At 24.3% G+C, this 26534-nt stretch overlaps 6 protein-coding genes across 7 annotated transcripts; 3 read left to right on the top strand and 3 right to left on the bottom strand.

Annotated features, from left to right (window-relative positions):
* Positions 1-565: 565 nt before the first annotated feature.
* LOC128959653 (uncharacterized) lies at positions 566-3363 on the bottom strand. The gene is made up of 2 exons (XM_054305659.1): positions 3255-3363; positions 566-1978 (listed from the first exon to the last, which is right to left on the bottom strand). Exons 1-2 carry the CDS (start codon positions 3297-3299, stop codon positions 566-568), a joined length of 1458 nt encoding a protein of 485 aa, XP_054161634.1. The 5' UTR covers positions 3300-3363.
* A 1460-nt stretch (positions 3364-4823) lies between these two features.
* On the bottom strand, positions 4824-5784 carry LOC128959643 (uncharacterized). The gene is made up of 4 exons (XM_054305648.1): positions 5765-5784; positions 5425-5462; positions 5268-5359; positions 4824-5210 (listed from the first exon to the last, which is right to left on the bottom strand). The coding sequence occupies exons 1-4, from the start codon at positions 5782-5784 to the stop codon at positions 4824-4826; spliced, it is 537 nt and encodes a 178-aa protein (XP_054161623.1).
* An 814-nt stretch (positions 5785-6598) lies between these two features.
* Positions 6599-7874, top strand: LOC128958709 (glutamate receptor ionotropic, kainate 1-like). The gene is made up of 3 exons (XM_054304618.1): positions 6599-6728; positions 6838-7017; positions 7090-7874. The coding sequence occupies exons 1-3, from the start codon at positions 6636-6638 to the stop codon at positions 7711-7713; spliced, it is 897 nt and encodes a 298-aa protein (XP_054160593.1). The 5' UTR covers positions 6599-6635; the 3' UTR covers positions 7714-7874.
* Positions 7875-12156: 4282 nt separating this feature from the next.
* LOC128958692 (glutamate receptor ionotropic, kainate 4-like) lies at positions 12157-20361 on the top strand. 2 transcript variants are annotated; one of them, XM_054304607.1, is made up of 5 exons: positions 12157-12271; positions 13703-13880; positions 19311-19493; positions 19594-19923; positions 20060-20361. In XM_054304607.1, the coding sequence occupies exons 2-5, from the start codon at positions 13770-13772 to the stop codon at positions 20351-20353; spliced, it is 918 nt and encodes a 305-aa protein (XP_054160582.1). In that variant the 5' UTR covers positions 12157-12271; positions 13703-13769; the 3' UTR covers positions 20354-20361. The 2 variants fall into 2 exon arrangements, with proteins under 2 accessions (XP_054160582.1, XP_054160574.1); XM_054304599.1 differs by having other exon boundaries at positions 12157-12390.
* A 2413-nt stretch (positions 20362-22774) lies between these two features.
* LOC128958751 (uncharacterized) lies at positions 22775-23654 on the top strand. The gene is made up of 3 exons (XM_054304673.1): positions 22775-22828; positions 22906-23408; positions 23481-23654. The coding sequence occupies exons 1-3, from the start codon at positions 22789-22791 to the stop codon at positions 23649-23651; spliced, it is 714 nt and encodes a 237-aa protein (XP_054160648.1). The 5' UTR covers positions 22775-22788; the 3' UTR covers positions 23652-23654.
* A 673-nt stretch (positions 23655-24327) lies between these two features.
* On the bottom strand, positions 24328-25807 carry LOC128959634 (uncharacterized). The gene is made up of 3 exons (XM_054305636.1): positions 25376-25807; positions 24815-25275; positions 24328-24686 (listed from the first exon to the last, which is right to left on the bottom strand). The coding sequence occupies exons 1-3, from the start codon at positions 25768-25770 to the stop codon at positions 24328-24330; spliced, it is 1215 nt and encodes a 404-aa protein (XP_054161611.1). The 5' UTR covers positions 25771-25807.
* Between the last annotated feature and the right edge of the window lie 727 nt (positions 25808-26534).

Raw genomic sequence — 26534 nt, 5'->3', positions numbered from 1 at the left:
AAAAATTATAACTAAAAAAACTTTTGATATTGAATTTCAGGTTTAATAGATTCACATTTATTCAGTAGAAAAAATACTATAAACAAAAATATTGAATTTATTGCATTTTTATAATTATAGATTGTAATTAAAGCTTATAGTAAATAATTATAAATTTTTTGAAATAATCACGTACTGTATTTTATTACTTGATTTATTAAAAAACATCCAATTGTTATAATAAATACATCAAAGTTACAAATAATGAAAAGTGTTTTTACTACTAATAACTTATTACAATTAATATGTCTAAAAAATATATCGATATATTTTTTAATTATCATAAAATTAACAGCATAGGAGTAATTATAACTTATAATTATAAATTATCTGACTATTAATTAAATATTAATACAAATAATTTATACTATAAATATTTTTAAATAATATTTTTTTTATTAATAACTATAAATTTTATAATTGTTGAAATACTGYACACTTTACATTWTAAATATTGGTGATATTCAATATTTCAATATTTAAAAAAAACTATAATGRTTATAAATAAAAATAATTAAATAATTAATTAAACAACATATGGTGAACAGTAATTGCTTTCATTTAAATGTTGCATAAATGTTAGATAATTGTCTTCCGATGTCTTTATTGCGTGTGTTATATCCAAATTCAATGCATTTTTGAATAGATCCCACACTCGTCTACCTTCAGGTGTATCGACAAAACGTTTAGCGATTGGCATTGGCTTACAAACATTGGCACAATTGTCTACATCAGGGAATAGGTAGTCGAAAAACGTAACCTCATTGGGATATAAAGCAAACTTTGGAAAGTATTTTTCAAATAATTTGTCCGGTAGTGATGTCTTGAGTCGTTTGATAGCTTCGGGAACCGTTGGTTTGACTCCTTTAATCAAATGATTGATGGGTCGGACAAAGTGGTCGTGAATATAACATAATTCGCCAAATCCTATCTGAAATGTCTCTTTTATTGAGGTATTGGTGAAATCGGTTAACATATCTGTTTCCAAATTAGTTAATACTGTCTTATTTAGATTAGAGTTATATTTGAGACCCAATCCATAATTTTCTGGCACAAGATTAAGATCTTCAGACAATTGCCAGCTCAGTACTACTAAATCTGCTCCCATCGCATGATATAAGTAAAAGATGGGATCGTTAGTAGCATACGGCATACTGAAGTCACCATTAAAGCCTCCGGCATACAGATGTCCTTTAAAGTGAGCGCTGTAGGCGACGTCAAGTCCTAATTGAGACCACATTTTAGAGTAATGTGGATTCATTTTATTATTAAATGCATTTATTTCTTTTGAAATACGGGTGCCATCATCTGATTGTGCGTAACTCATCAAAGATTTCAATCTCATCGAAACGGACTGTTTATCAAAACCACGTTCAATGACAGTACTGATCCATTCGGGTGACTCCCAAGCCTGCATGAACTTGTCATCTATCCATTGACGTCGTAAACAATGTGGTTCGGGATGTTTAACWATYTGTCCAGCAAACGGTCCGTCCGGTACACAGTAATCGTTTTGTGCATTACCTGCGCGACCAAAATAGTCCCAAATAATACTTAGGTGTGGTTCGGCATAATCGGTAAAGTARTTCCAATAGGGTAGAGTCACACTGGGATCCAAACGCATCATCTCTTTTTCCATTTCATTGATAAACCATCGATGCCAAGGCAAACCTTCACCATATTTGTGCACTTGTGGCCAACTTTTCAGATGAAATGCTGTCATGTAATCCATAAAACCGGTCGCATAAAGACGTTTAAACATTTCAATCAGTTTCTGGACTTCTACTTTTGACATACATTTAATGTCTTTACGTACGTGTAATCGTTTGCACGGTTGTCTTATTGGTCCCGTTTTAGCAAATCTTTTAATTAAATATTGTCTAACATTTTCGATCTCTTGTTCGGTAAACTCGGACTCATGAGTGCACTGTCGGTAAATCTGTTCRGAAAARTGTTCGCTATTAATATCTATGTTTTTATCTGATGTTTGTTGCGTTTGTGATAAACTAATTTGTATTTGTATTAATATAGTTAAAATAAAAACTATTTTAAAATACAATTCATTATTAAGTAATAAATTAGATCTAAATAAAATATTCAATTCAATAAAATATGGATTCAAAATTATTGTATTAAAAAACTATATATATATTATTTATATCAATATATTACAGTAATTAAAAAATATAGCATTTATTAAAGACAATTTCATTAAAAAGTAATTATTTTTAAAATCTGTGTAATTATTAATTAATATATAAATTGCGTTTCAATTGCTTAATACCGACAGGTTTTTCTTCAATAACTTTTGATAGGATTGAGATATTTTACTAAAAGTTATTGAAGAAAAACCTGTCTATCTTAAGCAATTGAAACGCAATGTAGTTGTTTTAATTATAATCATAAATACAAATTATAATTTACTAAAGTTTCTATTATTTAATAGATCCCACACTCATCTACCTTAAGCCGAATCGATAAAACGATTAGGAATTGGCATTGGTTTACAAACATTGGCACAATTGTCTACAATAGGGAACAGACAGTCGAAAAACGTTATCTCATTTGAATATAAAGCAAATTTTTGAAAGTATTTTTCAAATACTTTCTCTTGTAATAAACTCTTGAGTCTTTTGATAGCTTCGGGAACAGTTGGTTTGACTCCTTTAATCAAATCATTGATAGAGTCAACTGTTAGAGTCCCTGAACACCATATTGTTGAGTACTTTTATAAAAAGTATACAAAGTTCATAAAAATTTTAAAAATTAAAATTTCTTTAAATTAATACTTTAAATAAATTTTAAGACCCTTTTAGTACATATTATAGCATATTTTCTAAATATTTGAGTACTAAAATAAAAAAAACTGAGTTTCTCGGATCATATCAAACTGTATTACAAATGTTACATTTATTTATACATATATATAGTGCAGTAAATTAAAAAGTATTTAATTTGAAATAGTATTAATTAAAAATATATCGCTTTATTTTAGGCAAAAAAAAAGTTTGGTCACTATTTTGTTGATTTAGGTTTTATAGGTTTTGGTACATTTTGTTTGTATAGATGAACATATGGTTGGTTTCCCTGAAGCATATAATTACAGGACATATACATAAACTTATTGGTATTGTTGAATGTCTTGGCACAGCCAACATGTATACTAGTTTTCCACACAACTTGTGTAAAGTGATAGACGGGTTTGATTTCTCTACCTTTTCTCTGTTTAGTTGAATTATAGTCATAATCAACGATTTCATTATACCAGGCGTCCACTTGATAATTGCATTTCAATTTTCGCACCTCTTGTTCGGACCAAGTATTGGACTTACCGATAGACAACAGATTTTCACCGTAAGGATGCCATTTGGGATGTACTAAACGCCCGGTGCTCTTCAGCACATTCACTCTATACCACGCGTAGTCTATCAGCTGATTGTCAAATATAAAACATATAATTAATAATAAACTTAATTAAAGTTGTATTCAGATTACGTGTTGTGTGAGAGTCATGTTTGGTACGCCGTGTAGTGCACGCCATTTGTTATGAACGGCTACACAATCACGACTAAAATCAGTCATATTTGTCGGTGCCTTCGGATACGGATGACTACCCTTCGGTACACCACCTTTAGGCACGTCGTCGTCATTTGCGTTGATTGTTGTCAGCTCTCGGCTTATAAGTAATAATACAATCAACAAACATATCACATAATGTCTTATAATTTGCATTATATTTAATTAAAGTTAAATAAGTTAAATAAAACTAATAAAAAATTTTAAATGATAAAATGCAATAAATAAAACGTATTACAATATGGGAAATTTAATAAAATAAAACAAGTTTTGATACTGTACTGTGAAAATGCAAATTATATATTTTTGTGTAAGTAATAAACAATTAGTCATAATTTTTCTGAAGTTTATTTAATATTTATTTTATCAGTAATATTATCAATAGATATATACATTACTGTTATTGTGAATAACTTATTGAACTTATTGCTAAAACAATTAGTGACAAATACTACATTTATGTTTTGTCAAAAATTCAATATATGTTTATATAATATAAAATTGACTAAAAAATTAATTTTAATTTATCGAAAATATCTGTATAAGTTTAGTAAACTATTAAAATCATTTAACACACTAACAAAGATGTCTATTTAATTAATAAATTTTTAATTTATGCTAATTACCGTAATTTACTAGTAATAATATAGTATTACTTTTTACATTACTGTATAAAGGTTTATCAATTTTCATATTAATAGTGTACTTGTATAATAAATTTATTACTACAATATAAATAAATTGTAATATTTTGTTGGCTTTAAGCAAATTATACAGTATATGATATTTTTATGCTATAACTAATAAGACAAACATTAATCTTATGATTATAAGACCGGATTTTATTTCGCGCACAAATAAAAATTTAATTAAAAAGACATCACATAATAAGTATGATTTATAGAAAAAGATTTATAATTATTCCAATAAAAAAACTTCAAAAAAATAATTTAAAACAGCTTAATAAATTATTTTTGATATTAATTTTTAAATACAGTAGTTATTTACAATGTATTACAAACTATGATAAAAAATTAGACAATGTTTTAATGTTTTACATTTATATATACAAATGTACTAATACTTTGCTGAAGAAAAGTTATGATAAATAAAACAACAGTTAGATTACTAATAAATATAAACCTGTAATACAGTTAGATTTCATATACATTTAAAATTAAATTAAAAATAATATAGCGATTTATAGATTAATACAATTTTGGTACATTTTCTTTGTATAATCCGATAACATTACCGGGCGGGTCATACTGGCATATAACATACATAGTATGTGTTTTATCGCTGAATGATTTGGCACAACCTATAGTACCGGTGCGCTTCCAAACGACTTGAGTGAAATGGCCGGAAGTGCCTTTAGTGCCCGGCTTTTGTTTTCCTCTGTCGAAGTCATACAAGTCTATCTCGTCATACCAGAGCTTGACCGGCCAATTGCAGTCCAACGCAACCATCTGTTCCCGTGTGCCGGAAGATGACGACCGTTTGAATAGGTTTTCGCCGTACGGATTGCTGTCAATGTGGTTGAAGTCATTGGTTTTGGCCATATCTATGGCCCGACTCTGAGCGTACTCTACCAACTGTCATATTGTATAAAATTGTTATTTTTGTAAATATATTTTTTTACAATTTTATACTTTTTGTGAAACAGTCAGATACTGAGTTCGGTGTTTATATCGATAGTGATTGTGACTTACGGCACATTGACGGCTAAATTGATCCGGTGATACTGCCATTAAGTGATAAAAGTGTCTTAAATTTAATATTTAAAAAAAAAAATGATTTTCAACTTACTAATAAATATAACAACTATTGACACCAAAACTATAATAATAGCCATAACTATAACTATAAGAATTATATTGAAATGTGATTTGAAATCCATATTTACAGAAATTTAAAATTATTCAATATTTTACAGTAAATTATTTTATGTAAATATTTTTCTATTAATCTTAATAATTATGTAATCAGATTAATATATTTTTTTACAGTTAACATTTATTGTTTTGTCAATGTTGTAGTTTATATCTTAATTTAAAACTTATATTAAATTACGCGCGTAATTCATATTCTTATAGTTTGGAAAAACGTTTAATGAGTTTTATTTAGATATTTACAGTTTAATAAAGACTTTGAGCTCCGGGATGTCATATTGTTAAACAAATTATTGCATCTATTGTTGAGTTTAATTGGTTAAAGCGATCGACTTTTAAGTTAATACAATTTGTATTTACATTTCGACATATAATCATTATAGTGAATATATATACTACGAAATTATATATATATTATAATTTAGAAATAGTATAAAAAATAATTATTAATTTATAATACAGTAGTTTAATAAATATAAGTAAAGTTGCAATACTTTATATCTATACAGACTTTATTAATATAATTACTATAATACATGAAATACAAAATATATTGTAAATGATTCATATCGTTGACAATTATATCTTTTTATATGATTTATACTTATTACTGCTTATGTACTTAAAAATATGAAAATATTTCATAATTAAAACAAACATTAAAAATATTAATTACAAGAACTAAATAAACTTTGTTTTTTTAAAAACTAACTTTTCGTTAAACTGATAATAATGTGATGTAAATATTATAGTTATATTTACAGTACTGTACATTATGTATGTTATAGACAAAAAATAAGATATTTAAACATAAAATATATTCAAGGATTTTTATTTACATTAAATTTATTATATGATATTTTGCTTAACCTTTTTAAAGTAAACCGACTTTTCGTTGAGAATATGTTTTTTTGTTTTCATTGCAAAGTCACACAAATATCTCAAAAATACATAATTTTTATTTTCAATGAATCCATTCATTCATTTTTCAAACTTATTTTTTCATATAATATTTATTCATTTTTCTAGTGATTAATCTTAATATCTTTCAAATTAATATATTAACAAAACTTCTAAAATTGTGTGTTTATATATTCATTTTTTTCATGCATAATATATATAAAAATTATGAAACTAAAAACGTATTGTACACTAATTATATTTATATTATTTAATTGTCATTCAATTTTGACAATAAGACTTCGTGGTGTAACTCTTGAAGTAATAAAATAATTAAATTTGTWTTTAATATTTGTATAAATGTTTAATTATTTAATTACATATAAATTTAATAATATTTCTAATCATCATTTCGTTAACAAACTATTAGGTTATACCCTATGTTTATGTCCGTAACAATGAGTTTCATGGATATTGTGTCGATGTTATGAATGAGATCTCAAAGATTGCTGGTTTCAACTATAGCTTATATGTGGTTCCCGATGGACATCACGGGTCAGTATCGCCGGTCGGTGCCATCAATGGCATAATCGGCGAGATTTTTAATAAGGCAAGTGTGCAGTAATTGATATTAATTTATTGATATTATGTTTTTAAAGTTATTATATATTGTCTACATTAGGCGGCAGACTTTGGTTTGGCTGACCTGACAACCAGTGATAACCGTAAACGATATGTTGACTTCAGTCGACCCATAATGAACTTAAGTGTGTCGGCATTGATCCACACGACAAATGCTGAACGAGTGGACCGTTTTCGTGATTTGTCAAAACAAACCCGAATAATGTACGGCACGGTTAGGTCGGGCCGTTTGCGTGACAAGTTTGCTGACGCTCGGGACAGTTACTTCAAAAAGATGTACGACGTTATGAAAGTTCACAATACGTTTGTGGCCAACGCTAGCGCTGGTATCCGATTGGCCAAAATCGACACATTCGCCTACATATCGGAGTCGGCAAACAACGAGTTTATTGCGGCCAATGATTGCGATTTAGTTAGCATTAAAAGCTATAGCGACTACTTTAAGCTCAATTACGCCATAGCACTGCCYAAAGGATCGCCTTATTTATCAAAAATCAATTATGCGATACAAGTGCTCGAAACGGAAGGACTGTTCAACAAATTAAAAGCTAAATACTGGAGAACTCAATGCAATTTGTCTACCGGTAGTTACTATCTGTCGGTACAGACAAATGTCTTACTATTTATTATGATATTATTGTCTCTAATATATTCAAAACATTGAATTCAATTTAATTTATTGTTTTTTTTTTGATAAGTTTAACGTTTTGTTTTATTTTTCTAATATATGGATAATTGTACTTAAATTTGAGAACAATTTTTTGAAAATTACATATCATTTATAAAAAAAATTGAGACTAAAATAGTGTGAAATAATTATATTTACGGTGAAAAATCAGTTAAGATTGTTATGTTAAATATAAAATAATTTTAATTAAAAATAAAAAGCAATCAAATATACTAATTAAATAAAAATTAGTGTCTATTTTCAAAAATAATTATTGAAACAAATTATTTGTTTTAAATTTATGAATAATAAAAAGTTAATGACTTATAAGTATTATACTAATGATTAAAACAAATACTTTTAAGAAATAATGAAATTTTTTGGTTAAGTTTTTTGTCTTAATTCTTGAATCGTATGTTTCATTAGTTTAATAATCTCTTCTTTGTTATCAATTATCTGCTTTTCCTTTGATAACAATTCATTTCTTTGTAATTCAATTGTTGACTCGTTTTCAAAGATTTTCTTATCTTTTGATAATAATTGTTGATTTTGTATCAAAATCTTTGATTCCTTTTCTTTCAATTCGTCAAACAATTCATCTAAAGATGTCTTTAATAGTCGAATCTCTTTGTCAGCCGATTCTAATCTATCATTCAATTGTGTCAATTGTGAGGACAGTTGTATTTTATCAAATAATGTTTTATTTATCCTAATTCTGTCTTTATTATGRATAATGTTATGAACTAAACTTAAACTATAAGTRCAAATATTAGGRAYWATATAATCATATYTTTTCGTATGAATTAACAAATTTTCGCAAATTTTAATAATATAACTTTCGTAASCACTAAGAAAAATAGCATTTGWTAAGAAACTTAATAAACTATTCATTAAAGGCTTTATATTTAAGCCAAAAATCAAATCTGAAACAAAATTGAAAATTAAAAAAAATATGTACAATAAGTAAATATAAATACAGTTTTATACATTGAGAAGTTGATTGAGACAATTGAAGAGTCGTTGTATTTGATAGACTGACCGCACTTTGGTTTGCAGTGATCGWCACATTTGACAAATCTGTGCTTTTGGTTACTTCAATACTGACCGTCACATTAGACAACAAACCAATCAATGAAATAAAAATACAAATCATAAGATAGAAACACATTTTGACAATAATTAATAATATTTTAATRTTTTCACAAAATTATAATATTATTAATATTTCAGATATTATTATTATATGATTGATATAATTTAGAAAATATTCAAAATATTAATATGTTTCACAAAAATGTTTTAAATAAATTAAATTTAAAATCATTAAAAGTAATGATATATTGTATTTTAATTACTATTTATAAGTATTTTATTGAAAAATTAAAGTCAAGTTAACTGAACATAATGTTTAATTTAAACTAAATTTTACARAACTTAAAAATTCAAAAACATTGAACTAATAATCTAATAAACTTTTTGTATTGTATTATACCATTGTATTTGAATTGTGGTATATATTATAGTATTAAATCATAAATGTTTGTAATTAATATTAATAATTTAAAATTTGATTTAATATTAATATAATTATTAATAATTTCTCACATAATAATCATTATATCAAAAATATTTTAATTAAAAAAACACTGAATATCAATAATAATATTTTCATTATTTATTTTTGATCAATACTTACTCATCATTTTGAATGTTAGTTTTRATTAATTTATTAAACGTGTTGTTCACAGAATATTCATTAAAATTGTTGTAAWGTTTAGTTAAAGTTTGATTGGTTTGAATCAAATTTAAAGTATAATCTATTTCTTTATCTATAATATGTTTAAATTATTAAATTAAAATATCTTTTTTAATTATTATGATATATAATAACATACCAAAAGGTTTTGTATAAATATTTGTAAAAATAAAGGMATTGATGAAAATTATAATATTTAATTTAAWCATAATTTTAAGTAGTAAAAGATAATTAAAAAAAATATTCACTTTATTAAAATTAAATTTCAATAACGTTGTAATATAATTGTTAATTAATATTTTAAGTATTAATTTAATTATATARAGTAAAAGTTAATATCATAACAATCAAATTATAAATATAATTTAATTAATATTTTCATTTTCGTAATTATAATTATTATTTTTTTAAATGAATCACTTTTATACTTAGTATTAGCACTTATGTTCATTTAGTCACTGATATGTTAACTCTCTATTTAGTTATTGATGTTTTACATTAATTTTTCAATAAGATTATTGTAACTAATAGTAGTGCAAATAAACTAGCATAAATTTATTAGTATATTATATTTACAGGTATGTTATTATAAATAAATAAAACTATATAATTATAATTTATAAATATAACTAAAGTGCAATTTGTTTAGTATACAGTATAATCTCTCTYTCTCTCTCTCTCTCTCTCTCTCTCTCTCTCTCTCTCTCTCTCTCTCTCTCTCTCTCTCTCTCTSTCTGTCATTATATTTAAGGATAAATTAAATCCGATTTATTCTTTAAAAAAATACAGATCACATATCCGGTTGATTAGAAAAATTATAAATTACAATACATGTGATGAAATGAAAATTCCCGCATGAAAATCATAAAAATATGAAAAATTAACATTTTCATATGGTAAAATCTCGCATTTTTATCAGCCCTGGTAAATTAAATAAGGGTGTGGGAAAAATAAAAAATGGTGAATATAATGACCGATATTTAACAGTAATCTATTTAAAACRGTATATTTAAAACWATTACCGGTAATTAATTAGTTATAACTGCGTTTATAGTGAATMACWTATTTGTATATATTTACAGTATTTTTATTTTATAAAAATCTGTAAATAGATAACATATTYAAAAGGTTTGGAACGATTAAAAACGTCTAAATACAAGGGGTGGTAAAACTTGAAAATGTATAAAACAGGGGRKAAATTAAAATTTAAAGTCACAAATATTTTTTAATATGRCTAAAAATTTCATTATTAATCATGACTTACATATCWCATATGGGGAATTAATCGACAATTAACGGTAAACTTAMTATTTTTACATTAATTATATAAAAGAGTGGACAGATGTAGAGTTTTGAYTAATAAATTGTTAACTTTGTTTTGRGTTATTAATTGTTTCATAATTATTGATATATATTTTGCAAAAAAATCTGAAAATGATATATTTATATAATATATTATAATAAATCATTTTTCACTACTCAATAATACTGTATTACTGGTATATAAAGATCAATTTTTTTAAAAAATCTAACAATTGAAAGCAACCAATATACTTTTTAAAGTTACTTTTCATAAATATTTTAGTAATTTCAATTAAAATTTCAATAATTTATTTAGACAGTTTTAATATTAATATTAATAATTAAATATAATAATAATTAATTTTAGTTAAAAAACTATCTATCAWAAATGTTATTATAAATATTATAAMTTAATATTATTTGCTAAATTAAAATATTTTAATATACAAAAAAATAAGTTTAATAATAGCTTGTATTTTTATATAACTGTATTACTATAATATTTTACTTAAAAGTCCAATTTTAAAATATTTATTTTCTAGATATTATATAGAAATTATACATTTTCATAAATGCATTATTAACCTTTGATATTGAATTTTTGAATTTTATAGTTTATTTTTAGTATCTACAGTACAATTGAATATAAATACTGTCATAAGTTTATGAATTTTGCAATCAATGGTTTGCAGAGACTGATWACTACACTATATAAAACACGTGGAATCTCATCAACAATAGGACAYATAAATTAAAGTTTTAACAATAGGAACTCTCATAATTAATTTATATGAATTTGATGGGAAACTATAGTTTTTAAGAGAGAGAGAGAGAGAGAGAGAGAGAGAGAGAGCACATGGGACATAGGGAGGACTGATATACAATAGGGATATCTAAATTGCTTTCACATAGCATTYATATTTAATAGAGTATCATATATTGCTAATACATTTCCTACCATTTACACTGTCTACTTTATCTATACTATAATATATGAACAAATATGTAATAATATATAACTTTTATACACAAAATTAAATTCATTTAAAGTTAAAAAAAATGTTTTATAATAATAATATATAGAATCGATATATATATATATGAATATTAAAGATTAAAATGAGTTGATACGTCTGTTTATACATATTTACAAATTTACATAAAATTCTAAAAATGACTAAAATTTAAATTAATATTATTTAAAAATTGGAAACACTTTAATAAGTTATTATTAATAACAAATTTTTTAATTTCTTATAATAATATAAATTTASACTATAATAATGTATATGTTGCAAATTAATATAAATTTTTTAAAAAACTGATAATAAATTTCAAGGATATATTTTACTGATCTATTAAACTATGGGAATGTTGTATTCAATTTTGATCGCCATTTCTATCAATTATATAAATAATATTTACCACAAAATATCTCTATCTTTATGTTTAAAGTCTTGTATACAACTAATGTCAGTCATCATAACTCATGTCACAGTTAAGTCTAACCGTCCACTAAAATCCGGTATTTCTATTGTTGTCAATATGTTTTGCTAAAAGCTATTAATTTTTTTGCCTAAACTACTGTACAGTAATAGTACAGACATTATTTTGTGGTAAGTATTCAATTATTTGTACATTGGATTCAAAACGCTATTTATTTATATATTTTATTAATCATTTCGTATTCAATACAAAGAGAAGTTATTATTATTATTACAGTACTTACGAAAAAAAGTGATTTTTCAGTTTCTATTACTATTTCACTAAATATATCACATTTTTATATAAAATATTTTACTTATATCTTAATAATTTTTTTCAAAACACATATCAATAATAAATGGTAATTATGTGTTCATTCAAGTGTCAAAAATTAGTGTTATAAATAATGTTTAAATATTGTTGTTTAGTAAATCCTAACACATGTGATCTATGGGTGAGGACAGTTATATGAGGGATAGACAGCTAAACACGGAAAACGTGTGATACTGAGTGGAAAAAGCATATTTCAAGTGGTTATGTAATTATTAGGCACACGTATAAATGATTACCACTTCTCTATCTTACTGTCATCTATAATGAAATATATATCATATTATGGTTTGGGGAGAGAGAGAGACAACCCTACTTAGTATTACTACAAATGTATTTTCACTGACAAATACAGTGCCAATGACTAACAGTGAATACACCGAAAATAAATGTTATATAATAAGAGAGTGGAACCCATAGCCAGTGGGAACAGAGCAGGCGTTATATGGCATCAGATTTTTTCTCTCTTTCCTCTCTATTCTTGTCAATACCCAAACTATTATATACTTCGCTGAAAAGGACACATCATTTTATGTTATTTCGCTAACACACACACACATACATACACTCACTCACTCAATACAAGCAAAGGGAGAAACACAATCTCCCATTCCCTGCACTTCATTCAACTTATCAAAACAGCCTCCCTATGTAATAAATCGCACAATCTCTCTCTCTCTYTCTCTTTACCTCCCGTTCCCATTTGTTTCTATCCCCAGTACTCTTAGTTAGTCTCAGCCACTGTCACACAACCACTGCTGCAATACTCTACTACTGTTCATCAACTCTATTGTTGACTCTCCTCTCGCTCTCTAACTCACTCTTTATCTCTTTCTATCCATCTCTCTCTCTCTCTCTCTCTCTCTCTCTCTCTCTCTCTCTCTCTCTCTCTCTCTCTTCTTTCTGTTTCGGTTAACTATACCCTCTACTCATTGAAAAACATATACTCACCCAAAAAGCTAACGGAATATACAGTATAACAGTTGTGAGAATCAGTTGTATTTTGCATACAATACCTAATATCTCACATAAAATAGATCCCAAAATTTTTCTCATACAAGAAATCCATATTTTTATCTCATTTGTTATTTTTTTATTGTATCTACAATTAAGCTATTGGTAAACATTAATTATTTTAAATTGTTAATACATCGATCAACTCATTACTACATAAGCAAAAATGTATGCCAATAATTGTATTATCAGTACTGCTATAATATTGACCACAATTGTAATGTGTGTCCAAACGTTAGACAACGATGGAAAACCTTTAAGAGGTGTGACTATTGTGGTATGTATTTCATTGTTAATTAACTGATTCAATATAATTAATCTTTTATTATTTATTTGGTGTAATCTAACATAACTAATATATATATATATATACAGTATATACTACTACCTGTGTACAGTATGCTATATAATGCAGTATTGTTTACAATTTCAAGCTCTGTTAGCTTATATGCTTTACTAACATAATACTGTATATCAAATGTTAACATGATCAGTTAAATAAATCATATATTGTTACTAAACAAATATTATATAATAATACTATTTTTTCTATGATAATATATTACTATATTATACATAAACTTTATTTGAATTATATCATATTGTATTATTATTATTATTATTATTATTAATATGTAAAAATTCTAAATATAATAATAGATATTTTTTAAAATTATTATTATTTAAGATAAAATTAAAATAAATCTCAAATTTCATATAAATGTTTAAAGAATATTATAGATAAAAAAAATATAATTTTGAGTCTAATAATGTACATTCTATGATAATTAATAATTTTTAACAAAATATAATTAGAAAAATAAAAAATATTACGAAATTCAATAAATAATATATATTTCTATTAAACAAAAAATTTTATAAATAGCATAAAATAAATATTTATATTTATTTATTTATTATAATCGATAAATGTTAGGATAAAAACAAATCAACTAACATAACCATTAAATATAGTTATAAAATAAATATAATATTTTCAAATAAATATGTTATTACTATACATATAGCAAATAATCAAAATAGTCTATTATCTTGAATGACATATTAAGCTTTCATTGTTATTATATTTTTATTTACATTTTTAACATAATATCAAATATATTAATTAATTTTACTTTAATTTGTAAAAAGCTTTATATTAAAAAATATAAGTTATTTATTATAAATAAAAGTTAGTTGAAAATATTTAATAAATATTAAAAAGTATAATTGAAATATTATTACACATATTATTAAAATATTGATATTTCTTAAATACAACATAAATCAATTATTAATTATTTATAAAATTAGATTTTTTATAGAACTAAATGCTTTATAAAAATGTATAAATAAATATCAAAAACATTTGAATAAAATTAATTACATTTTTTTGTTAGTAAAGTTTTTTTAAATTCTATATATTCTATAGTTTAGTATATTTTATAATACAATATTATAAATGTATAAAATATCGATTGAAACAAGTATTCTTTGCGTTTCAAAAATAATGAAATTTTACTTTGTTTTTGTGAGATCTATGTAATGATTAAAATTTTATTTTTTTTGTAATTCAACAGTTACATTATTGAATTTTAACTATGTTATTAAACATTTAAAATAAAGTTATTAATAAAGTCGTTACATAGCTTAAAGTCACATGACATCATTTTCACATATGCTCAAAAATACCTATATCATTGATTAAATAATGCAATAATGGAGGCCAAAAATCTTAGTAAGGCTTCTTATGAAAAACTAAATGTAAGCATTAATTTGACGAATAAAAAATGATGGAAAGAAGTAGAGGTTAATGTAAAAGACAGAAAATAGTCTGAAAAACTACCTAATTTTAATACTAAAATTTTGAAGGATTTAGTGAAGTTATATCCAGACTTTTGATGATAAAAGATGAGAAAGATATTGGGTATTGATTTATGAACTATTATAAGACATTTGGACTCAATTCGCTGAAGATATGTGCCATTAATTTAAGTACTAAATAATTTCACTTCTTAACTATAGGCCACTTAAGTGAAAATAAACCAAAATTTTTTATACAATTGAATTATAATAAATTTATAGGATTTATTAAAACCATTGATGAATCATTATATTCACCATATATTGCTTTGTCAGATTACTATTTATTTGAATAAATAAAAGACTTCTTTGATAGTGAAAAAATTAAAAATCTGGAAGGATTCAAAAAATCTTTTTCGGTTCAAAATCAGATGAAATGGTTTACCAAAAATAATCAAAATTTGACCAGTGATTAAAGAGATGTTATAGAATTAAATGACAATTTTACAATTTATTAAATTTCATTAACTTTTTCAATAAAATGAATTTAAACACTTTTATTTTACACGCAAAGAATACTTGTTTCCATTAATATATGGAATAGTATAGATTCATAAAAATAAAATACAAAAGTTTTATCAACATTAAATATACAGTTTATTTTGTTGAAATGTTATTTATATGAAATGTTTTAAAAATAAATATTTTCAAAAAAAACTTTATCTAATTAAAACTAAATTATTTTACATTTTATCATTTTTATTAAATAAAAAAATAAAAGTATTTTAAGTAATCTTTCAAAACATAAAAAAGAAACAAAATATCWATAAAATRARAAAATTTTGGTGTTATTTACTTAWTTTTTTTTAAATCCTTGACTTAATATTGTGTAAAATAAAACTAAGTAAAATTTATTTAAATAAATCTCTATTATTGCTTATTCTTATAATCTTTATTTGATTAAAATATTTTATATACTTTTTACGTAATTAAAAATATATATATTTCTTYTCTAATATGTTTTGCATATTTGTATACAGTATAATAAAAATTATAATATTATTTGATTTGATAAGTAATATTGTAAAATTATATACTATACATACTTTAAGTAAATCTAATCAACAATAATGCTTCAAATCATATAAAAATTTAATGACTATTCTTATAACAAAATATATTTATTAAGTCATTTAAATGTATAAAATTCATAAATCAATTTTGAAGGCCTAACCTATTGATGAWTTACAAGTAGAGGCCCAGTATTTCCTTTATTTTGTGTATCAAAATTGTAAGAAACAATTTTTATAGTTAAACTTTTGAAACATATTAAATAATTAAAACAAAATTATATATTYATTTAAAGCAATATTGTATTTGATATGTAATATTTAATTAAAATATAATTAATTTTATTATTTTGTAAYTAATAACATAMCAAKAAATAATAATAATWAATATATMRATAAAACATTATGTAAATTATATTCAAATTATATATTAATTTGATTAGGGTCACTTTGTTGAATTGAATTAAATAGAATTAATAAAATATAATAMTAATAAAAAACTATTTTACAWTAAATAAGTAGACAAATATTGAATTATAATTCTTGTTACAAACTGTATATATATTTAAAAATTTGTAAATTATAAAATYWGTTTKTTAAGCAAAACTGATAAATAAATACAAAATAATATAATTGAAATAATTTGTARAAGTTTTAGTGAAAATATTAATTTTAGCTATAATAACTAATTTAATTACTGTTTTTATAATAATGATTTTATAATAATGATTTTATATAATTATACATTTGTTAATACAATTTTGGTTTAGGCGTCGTAATATTTTTAGCACTTTTTAACAAATCTAGAAATGTTCGCAATGTTCGCATGTAGTCATTTAAAAAAATAATAATGATTTTATATAATTATAAATTTGTTAATACAATTTTGGTTTATAGAGATTTGAACCAAATGTTTTACCCATAAATAGATGGGTAACTATTTGTTGGGTWCTAATGTAYTGAAAATTCATTAATTACTAAATATATTAAATATATMTCTGAATAATAGTTAATAAAATTATTGCTTATGTTATAATGTTTCTAAATTTAAATTTGTACTTTACATATACAGTTAGTAATACTCCTAACATTTTTAASATTACTCTAAACAAGTATTATTAACTAATAAAAATAAATAATGTTTATRCAGTCATATGAATGCCATTATTTTTAGCATTTTTTAAACTCAAATTTGTTACATCACTTCATCAATATTTTATCACTTTTGAAAACATATGGTTTGTTTGAGATTGCATTTTTGATTAGACAAATGTAATTATCTAAAAATCATTGGGTTTTACTATTTTTATTATTTTGACATTTTCTGTACAAATTATATCTACATTTATAGTTAATTATAATTTACATACACATACACATGCAAATACACATACACATACACATACACATACACATACACATACACATACACATACACATACACATACACATACACATACACATACACATACACATACACATACACATACACATACACATACACATACATACACATACACATACACATACACATACACATACACATACACATACACATACACATACACATACACATACACATACACATACACATACACATACACATACACATACACATACACATACACATACACATACACATACACATACACATACACATACACATACACATACACATACACATACACATACACATACACATACACATACACATACACATACACATACACATACACATACACATACACATACACATACACATACACATACACATACACATACACATACACATACACATACACATACACATACACATACACATACACATACACATACACATAATATATATATAAGTTACAAAATTTAATCTTTCATGCTGTGTACGGAAATATATTTCAATTTATACAAATAGTAATATTAATTAATAGACAAATTAGATTTAGCATGACTATTTTTTATACATCAATAAAGATTTATAGATATCTTTATGTATAGACATTCAAAAATAACAAATATAAAAATTTATATACAGWATAATCATTTACTTTATTTGAAATATTAATTATTTTGAATTCAAAATAKTTTTCAGAGTTTAAATTATTTAATAACTTAAAGAATCKGTTAGTTTAGTTGAAATAATTATTGTATAATCACTACACAAATAYATGTATCTCYATTATTTAAGTACAGGTTTATTATAATGACTATATATTTATTGATTATTGTATTATTTAGGGATTTATTGTATATCATCAGTCATAATAAATGTAATACATAAACATTAAATCACTTTTAATATAATAAATTAATGTATATCAGTATAAAACATTGACAAATATTGGACTATTTTAATACAAATATTATTTATGTCATATCATACAAGTTAATAATATATAGTACATTTAGATTATATTCAATGTTAAAGTTAAGGTATATAACATTGTTTGGGTAATATTTTAATAGTAGAAAAATATAGTATATAGGATCTACTAAAAGATCGGCAAAACTAATCCAAAACTAATTACAAAAAGCACGCAAATMACTGTTTTTATTGATAATTCAATGTACTACATAAAATACAGTATATTTGCTTACATATAATACAGTACATATATACAGTATATTTTTAAAAATTAAATTTAATAATAGATGCCGTCATTATTTATACTAATAATGTAATTATAAATAATTATYAAAATTAATTTTCCTTTTAAATGTAATTTATTTTATAGTAATAATAAATTAATTAGTAAATAGTATTMAATAAGTTGTATTACTGTAAGTWAATATATTTTATAGAAAATAAAATTATTATTTTTTTTATAATACAATAGAGTCCACCGTTTGTAATGAAAAGTCGGGACAACCAGTTTGAGGGCTTTACTATCGACTTATTGAAAGAAATTGCAAAGATTTTAAAGTTTGAATACACTCTCTATCCKTCACCCGACGATCGTTACGGCGCTACCGATAGTAAAGGCAAACCGTCCGGAATGATACAGGAGTTGTTTATGAGGGTTTGTACACATCWATTATATTAATAWTTTAATTAATAATTTAATTTCATATATTTTATTTTTAAAAAAATTTATATTTAAATATACAATTAAATTATAGAGAGCTGAGTTTGCAATCGCCGATCTAACCATTGGTGAGATCAGACAACGTTATATTGATTATAGCGAACCGTTTCTCGATTTGGATTTAAGTATTTTGATTAATAAGAAAAATATCGGTAATATTACATCGTTTGAGGATTTGGCTAATCAAACACGTATTAGATATGGCACTATAAGAGAGGGCGAGACATACCGKTCAATGAGTATGTCGAGCGACCCGACAATTATCCGCATCAATAACTATATATACAGTAATGCCTTCAATTTGGTTAACTCTAGAGAGGAAGGCGTCCAAAATACACTCAATACTGAATATGCATTCATTCAGGTATACAATGATAATTAAAATATTTTAAAATATWAATTATTTATTATAAATTAGATATATAAATAAAGTTTCCATAATTTATCAAATATTCTAATTATATAAATTTATGATTTTTATTTTTGTTTGTTTATTATAGGAATCGGTAGCTAATGAGTACGCGGCCGATCAAAATTGTGAGCTAACCATCATTCACGACAAGAAAAACTATTATTCTCGACAATACGCTATTGGACTGCAAAAAGGATCGCCATTTAAGCCAGAGTTTGATCGCGCCATCAAACAACTCAAAAGTGACGGAACGGTAGACAAACTAAAGAGACGGTATTGGAAGACAAAGTGTTTGTCGGGTGCCGTCACCGCCAAACTGGATATTATTACTACAATAAGTCTGATTGCGTCGGCACTCATATCATATATTTTATTTAATTGAAATATATTTATATTTATTTTTAATTTTCGTTTATTGAGTTTAATTCTCGATTATATTTTTATTGAAATGTTTTCTTAATTTTTCTATTTGTATTTTTGTTTAATATCATAGAAGCAAATTTACAAACTTATATAAATAATTTTATAAACTATAATTATGTTTACATAAACATTCAACTGATATTATAAAATATAAAATTTATGTCTAAACTTGTGAACTAATGAATATAATACTCTTTAATGTTTAATATCTTTTTTATTTTATTTCAAACATTTCTGTTTCAATTTTGAGTGATGTTTACAATTAATTTTTTCAGAATATTTAGTTATATTTTTAATTATTATAATTCTCACAAATATAGATAATATAAATATTTTTGTTTTAAATTTATGATATTTTTAAGTTTAATTGTTTTTAATAGTGTGTAACAAATTTATAAAACAACTTAATAACAACACTATATATAAATTAATAGATGACTGAAACTATATAAAAGTTGAGCATGCTAATTGAGTGAATCAATATAATATTGATAATGTTGGCAATTAAGTGACAGTTTAATGGTATATTGAAAAATTAATCTTAATTATAGCTGGTAAAATAGCCAATGCTATTAAATATTTTAATTATTTTTTTAATAACTTTACACAAATATTTATAACTTAAAATAATAAGTTATAATTGCTATTATTTACCATACATTGCCATACAAACCGTAAAATACCTTACAATTTATACAAAATATTTTTATTGTATTAAATTAATTATTTAATATAAATATATATAAATACCATTGTGTCACAAATGTATATTTATCATAATAATCTATTTAAAATAATATAAATATAATGAAGATGTACTGATGATAAAAAATTTAAAAWATATATATTTMTATATATTATATATTATACAATCAATAAAATTGCCAGATTTGCTATAAATTAAGACCAATTTTGTAGTTAATAACATTAAAAATAATATTAATAATWGAAATTTGAAAACATTATTGTAATATAAAAACATTTGAAAAATTTGTCAATAAAAATCTAGCATTATTATTCGCTCAACATAATTTGCAAATACAACATTCAATATATATAAACAATATTTTAGACAAATATCAATAAATATAAATTTATTAATGTATAACACATCGTAYTGTATATTCATTCAATTATTGTTAAACTGTTAGTTAAGACATAATATATTTTTACAAATAACAAAATACTATAAAAGATATGAGTTATGCTATGCCTAATAATATWTAATATCTAAATATAGAGAAATTTWTACAATAAAAAAATATTTATTAATTAATTCTCTATTTCCAAGACAAACAATATAAATATAAAATTAATAAATAATATAATGATAGAAATAAAAATATGAAGTTTATGATTGATGAACAAATTACATGCATAATTGTTATACAAATTGTATCTAATAATTGTGAGTATGATATACTGATAGTAATATATATATATATATATTAAATATAAAATTGTCAAATTTAATTAGATTGAATATGTACTGTATGTTTACTATGTGATTGTATCAGATATGATAAAATAAAAAACTATTCAAGTTTTTTATAATTTTTCTATTGATATTTATGGCAATATATAATTTATGTCTCTTAAATAATATGGATCTCCCGGTGCTCTATCAGCGTGTGGATAGTAATTGGAATCGACAATCGTTAAGAGAGCCCACTCATTGCACACACTATAACATTAAACCAAAAATAGATTTATTAATCAAAAACATGAGTATAATTAAGGTTCAAACAAACTATTATTTTCAAAAAGATCTAAATTTTTTATAAACTAATTCTTAGTGAATCTATTAAACATTTATTTGTATTTTGATTGTAAACTAATAAAACTTTGTAATCAACTCTTTCCGTATACCCGACACATTAGTAATCATATGATTGACTTCAATGTAAAATAAGTTGATATAACAGTATCATTCATAAGGACTAAACTAATGCATCAAATATAATAAAATATCATTGAATAACACATTTGCACTCAAACACTGTTCAAAATGTTTTGAACAATTTTTCAACCAATTGGATAAATATGTGTAATATTTAATTAATTACTTTATATTAATTGATTTATTTGATCAAAACAATTAATTAACTAAATATATARTATATTAATATAGCAGTTATTGTTATTAAGTATCAATAAAAACTACTAAATTATATTAAGTACAGTATATTTAAATATTACTTAATTTATACTAAARGTAAAAATAATAAATCAAGAAAAATGTGTTTTTGATGACAAATTTTGTAATAAATATGCTTAATAATAAAATTATATTTTATATAAATACCGAATAATTTTTTAAAAAGTATACAATAATTTTGTTTAATATATTGTTTAAAGAAATTTAAATTGTATTAAAACAATATTTTACTAAAAATGATTCAAATTCTTGTATTAAGTCTATTCATATGTTTGGGTAATTATTTTTTATTTGATAAAATTATATACAAAATAATTTTAACATTAATTTAATATTTTTTATTTGATTGTCAGTCACAGCCAATCTGTCGGAAGACAAAGAGTTCATACAATGCGCTAAACAAAGAGTTAAAGAACTGACGAATTTGTCTGAAGATCAACTGTTTGCACGAACTCAACAAAATCTTGTCGATGCCTCAGAAATGGTAGCAAAACGAGCCTCAGCTGCCAAAGCACAGGGATTAGTTTGTTACGACATTTTTAACAATGATTACGGAAAGGGAGTTATGGCTATTATGGGACCAACTGGTGAACTAAAGGTGTTAAACACTACTCAAAACCAAAAGGTAAAATCGTCGGCAATTAAAGAGATCGCAACAATGACTGAGTATATAATGTGTGACGAGGCTTATCGGGCAAAACATATCAACGATGAGATTGAATGCAATTTGCTTGAAAAAGGCGGGTTAGCTCTGACCGAGTTCAGTGCCAGCCTTCCCATCATTGAATCTGTTATGGGTGTCGGTGGTTGTCTATTGAAAGGTGCTTCACCACCCATGGCATCGGTTATTACACAGGTATTATACTGTTCAGTATATATCATGTATTTAAAATAGACTAATTATTTTTTAAAATGTATTTTTTTGTAGATGAAGAATCTTTACGGAGAGTTATATTCTGCTGGCAAACAGTGTTCCCAAAGTCAGGATCTGCCGGATGACCAACACTGCCGTAATCTTAAGATGTTTACCCTTGAATTGCGTCGATTGGGAAAATTGGGTTCATTGGTGGGCGCATCTAAAATACCAACTCTTTTCTAAATATAAAACACTTATCAATAATACTGTATAATTAAATGTAGTTTAATTGTGTCTTCAAATAAATATTTTTAGCATATTTTTATTATATATTTTTAAAAATAAGATGTATTTTATTAATATATGATGTTTTAAAATAAATCATAATAATTAAGTAGAAATCATTATTATTATTTTTAGAAAACATTTTTAGATATTTAATATATTTTTAATAATTAATAATCTATAAATTATATAATCCAATAAATGCAACATTTTTATATTTAACAAATAATTATTAAGTAACTTTTTATACAGTATATCTAAATATCAATAAGTTAATTAGAAAAATATTTATACAATTATAGTTATTGTTAAATATAATTTATAAAATTATGATTAAATTGATGTATTTATTAGTTAACCATCCCTCGTAATAGCTAACAATTATCAGATTTAATAGTTTAACATTACATTAAACTGCACAATATTATAGTATTATATATTAATGTCTGTAATACAATAAAATCTACTTTAAGTGATTAAAAAGTTATTTTTATTATTATAATTGTTGTCAGAATAGTGTTTCATAAATTTTATTAATTGCTTTATTCAAAATCAATTCAAAATAAATTTTAGATAAATTAAAAAATTATTAAGTTTAAATGAAATTAAAATCAATTACAAATATTAAAATAAATTAAGGCTTAATATGTGGTGTGGGATGTGTTTTCTGTAGGGGTATCTCGCCTTTCATCATACGGTTGCCGTCGCCGACAAGTCTCAGATAGAAATCGGATGACACGCGCACACCRTCGGCGTCGAGGGTCAAAAAGTACTGATCCCTCGGAATGTCGTTATTGGTTTCGGCCGCCTTGGCTATGGCTGATCCCTCATCGTACTCGTCAAACATGGCTATGTAGACATTTTTTATGCCCAACTCACGTATATTGACAAACTGTTGCCACATGAAGTCTCCGTGCAGACGGGGGTCCTCATTTCGTGGGGGGCGCATCCAATTTGACCAGGCAAATCCAGGGTATAGTACCGGTTGATAATCTAATTTTTCAAATATATCAATTTCATAATTATTATAATAAATCACAAAACAATAATACTATTTATACTCTATATGTAGAAAATTTCTATTTTTAAATTATCAAATACTCTAAATTATAATTATATACCAATATTATGTTGGCTAAGAAATTCGTGGTCGTCCTTCAAAATTGGTTGATATGACTGTGCGTCCAGTGGTGTCTGCATACTACCGACAGCCCAGGGCTGTAACATATTGAGTTGAAGAAAGACTTCCCTATATTTTTGGTCATTGCGCCAATCGCGCGGTACACCACCGATCACATAATATCCCTGTTGTTTGAACGTATTAATCACCCGAATCATACCAGCGATGTCTTGGGGACGGTCGCCAAAACCGAGTCCCCAAATACAGAGTACAGGTTTACCATTTTGATGGGCGTAGGCCTTGGAGTCGAACAAACCCAAAGGTTTCAGATTGTTTTGCAAGTCTTCGGGTATTTCATCGGCAAACTTATCCCAACCGCTAATATCCCACATAATGTAAAACTTGCGATTATGGTTCTCAGCGCTGGTCATCACTTTTTTGGCGATACCGTTCAATTGCTTTCTAATTAATGTCACAATTATTTTTTTATATAATATTACTAATTATTGTAAAATACATTAAATATAATTTTTTTGTTCAGTTTATTTTATAAATGTTTTACCCATAAACAGGATCTCGTTTGACGCCTCCCGCAAACCTTTGAAGAGCCGCGCAATCGATGTTATTCTCTTTCATCCATCGATAATGTGTGTCTACTGTCTGGTCGTCCCACGAACTAAACAGTTTTGCCGGTTGTCCGTTGCCCAGTGCCTGATACCCGGTTTGATATGTATGGGTATACTCACTAACATCAGGCCATATCTCGAATTTTTGATGACCCGGATAGGGAKGATCACTGTTATCCACCCAATGAAACCATCGGTTCATTGGTGAACCGTCATTTTTTGCGGAAAACCAGCCCTGATAGCCAACAACAAGCTTTCCAACCACATCGCCAACTGGACTGTCTGCCGAAATAGCCGTCACACATAATACACCGATTAATAAAARTTTCATTTTTATTACAGTATTTTCTAATCAATTATTTTTCATTTGGTATAATTTTATTTTCTTTAATATAATTTTCTATAAGATGTCTATTTATATATAGTGTGTATGCAAACTAATTAATCCAAGTGCTTATGAACTTTTTGAAAAACAATTAATTAATTTTTAATAAGTAARTCATAAATTAGTTATTTGTTGTAATTAGTTGTAAGTAATAGTTGCTAAGGGGTCGTACTTAAAGGATTTTAAYAACATATAAGATTATTTAATAKATTTTATTTARACTCTAACACATGTTTAAAGAACAGACGTCCTTTAAGTTCTTTACTAACATTTTATTTTTTAATTTAAAACTCTACTTTTTTATATCAGTTTTTAATAATTAATAATTAATTGATAATGATAATAAAAAAAAATTATTATTGTATTTTTTATAAATTAAACAAATAYATTTGATAGTATAATTTATCATTTCTACAACATGTGAATTTAAAGTTTTTGTTTAACTGCATATTTCCATAAAAAATTACAAATTTAACCAAAAAAATMATAACTTGAAATAATCATATWAGATATATATATATATATATTGTCAATAATATTATTTATTWTCCAYAATCAACCAAGTTAATATTAAATAGGTTATTAGTCTAGCTGCTATAAGTACAAATATATAAGTTAACTTGGCAATTTATCAAAAATTGTARTAAACAATAGAGTCTAGTATTTTATTTTGGCTCATCTACTCAATAATGTTGGCGAGACTACTAATA

This window comes from Oppia nitens, unplaced genomic scaffold (genome assembly GCF_028296485.1).
Source record: "Oppia nitens isolate AA-2021 unplaced genomic scaffold, nextdenovo-longstitch-racon4-pilon3 scaffold13_pilon_pilon_pilon, whole genome shotgun sequence".
Classification (NCBI taxonomy): Eukaryota; Metazoa; Arthropoda; class Arachnida; order Sarcoptiformes; family Oppiidae; genus Oppia; species Oppia nitens.
The sequence above is the reverse complement of the archived record's forward strand: the minus strand, read 5'-3'. Positions and strand labels throughout refer to the sequence as shown.

Bases quoted from the DNA above. Each gene is read 5' to 3' on its own strand.
- LOC128958751 (XM_054304673.1), top strand. From the start codon at position 22,789: ATGATTCAAATTCTTGTATTAAGTCTATTCATATGTTTGG. The intron at 22,829-22,905 runs GTAATTATTTTT...TTTGATTGTCAG, and splicing joins AAGTCTATTCATATGTTTGG to TCACAGCCAATCTGTCGGAA. The intron at 23,409-23,480 runs GTATTATACTGT...ATTTTTTTGTAG, and splicing joins TGGCATCGGTTATTACACAG to ATGAAGAATCTTTACGGAGA.
- LOC128959643 (XM_054305648.1), bottom strand. From the start codon at position 5,784: ATGACATCCCGGAGCTCAAA. The intron at 5,463-5,764 runs GTCTTTATTAAA...AGTTATGGCTAT, and splicing joins ATGACATCCCGGAGCTCAAA to TATTATAGTTTTGGTGTCAA. The intron at 5,360-5,424 runs GTAAGTTGAAAA...ACTTAATGGCAG, and splicing joins AATAGTTGTTATATTTATTA to TATCACCGGATCAATTTAGC.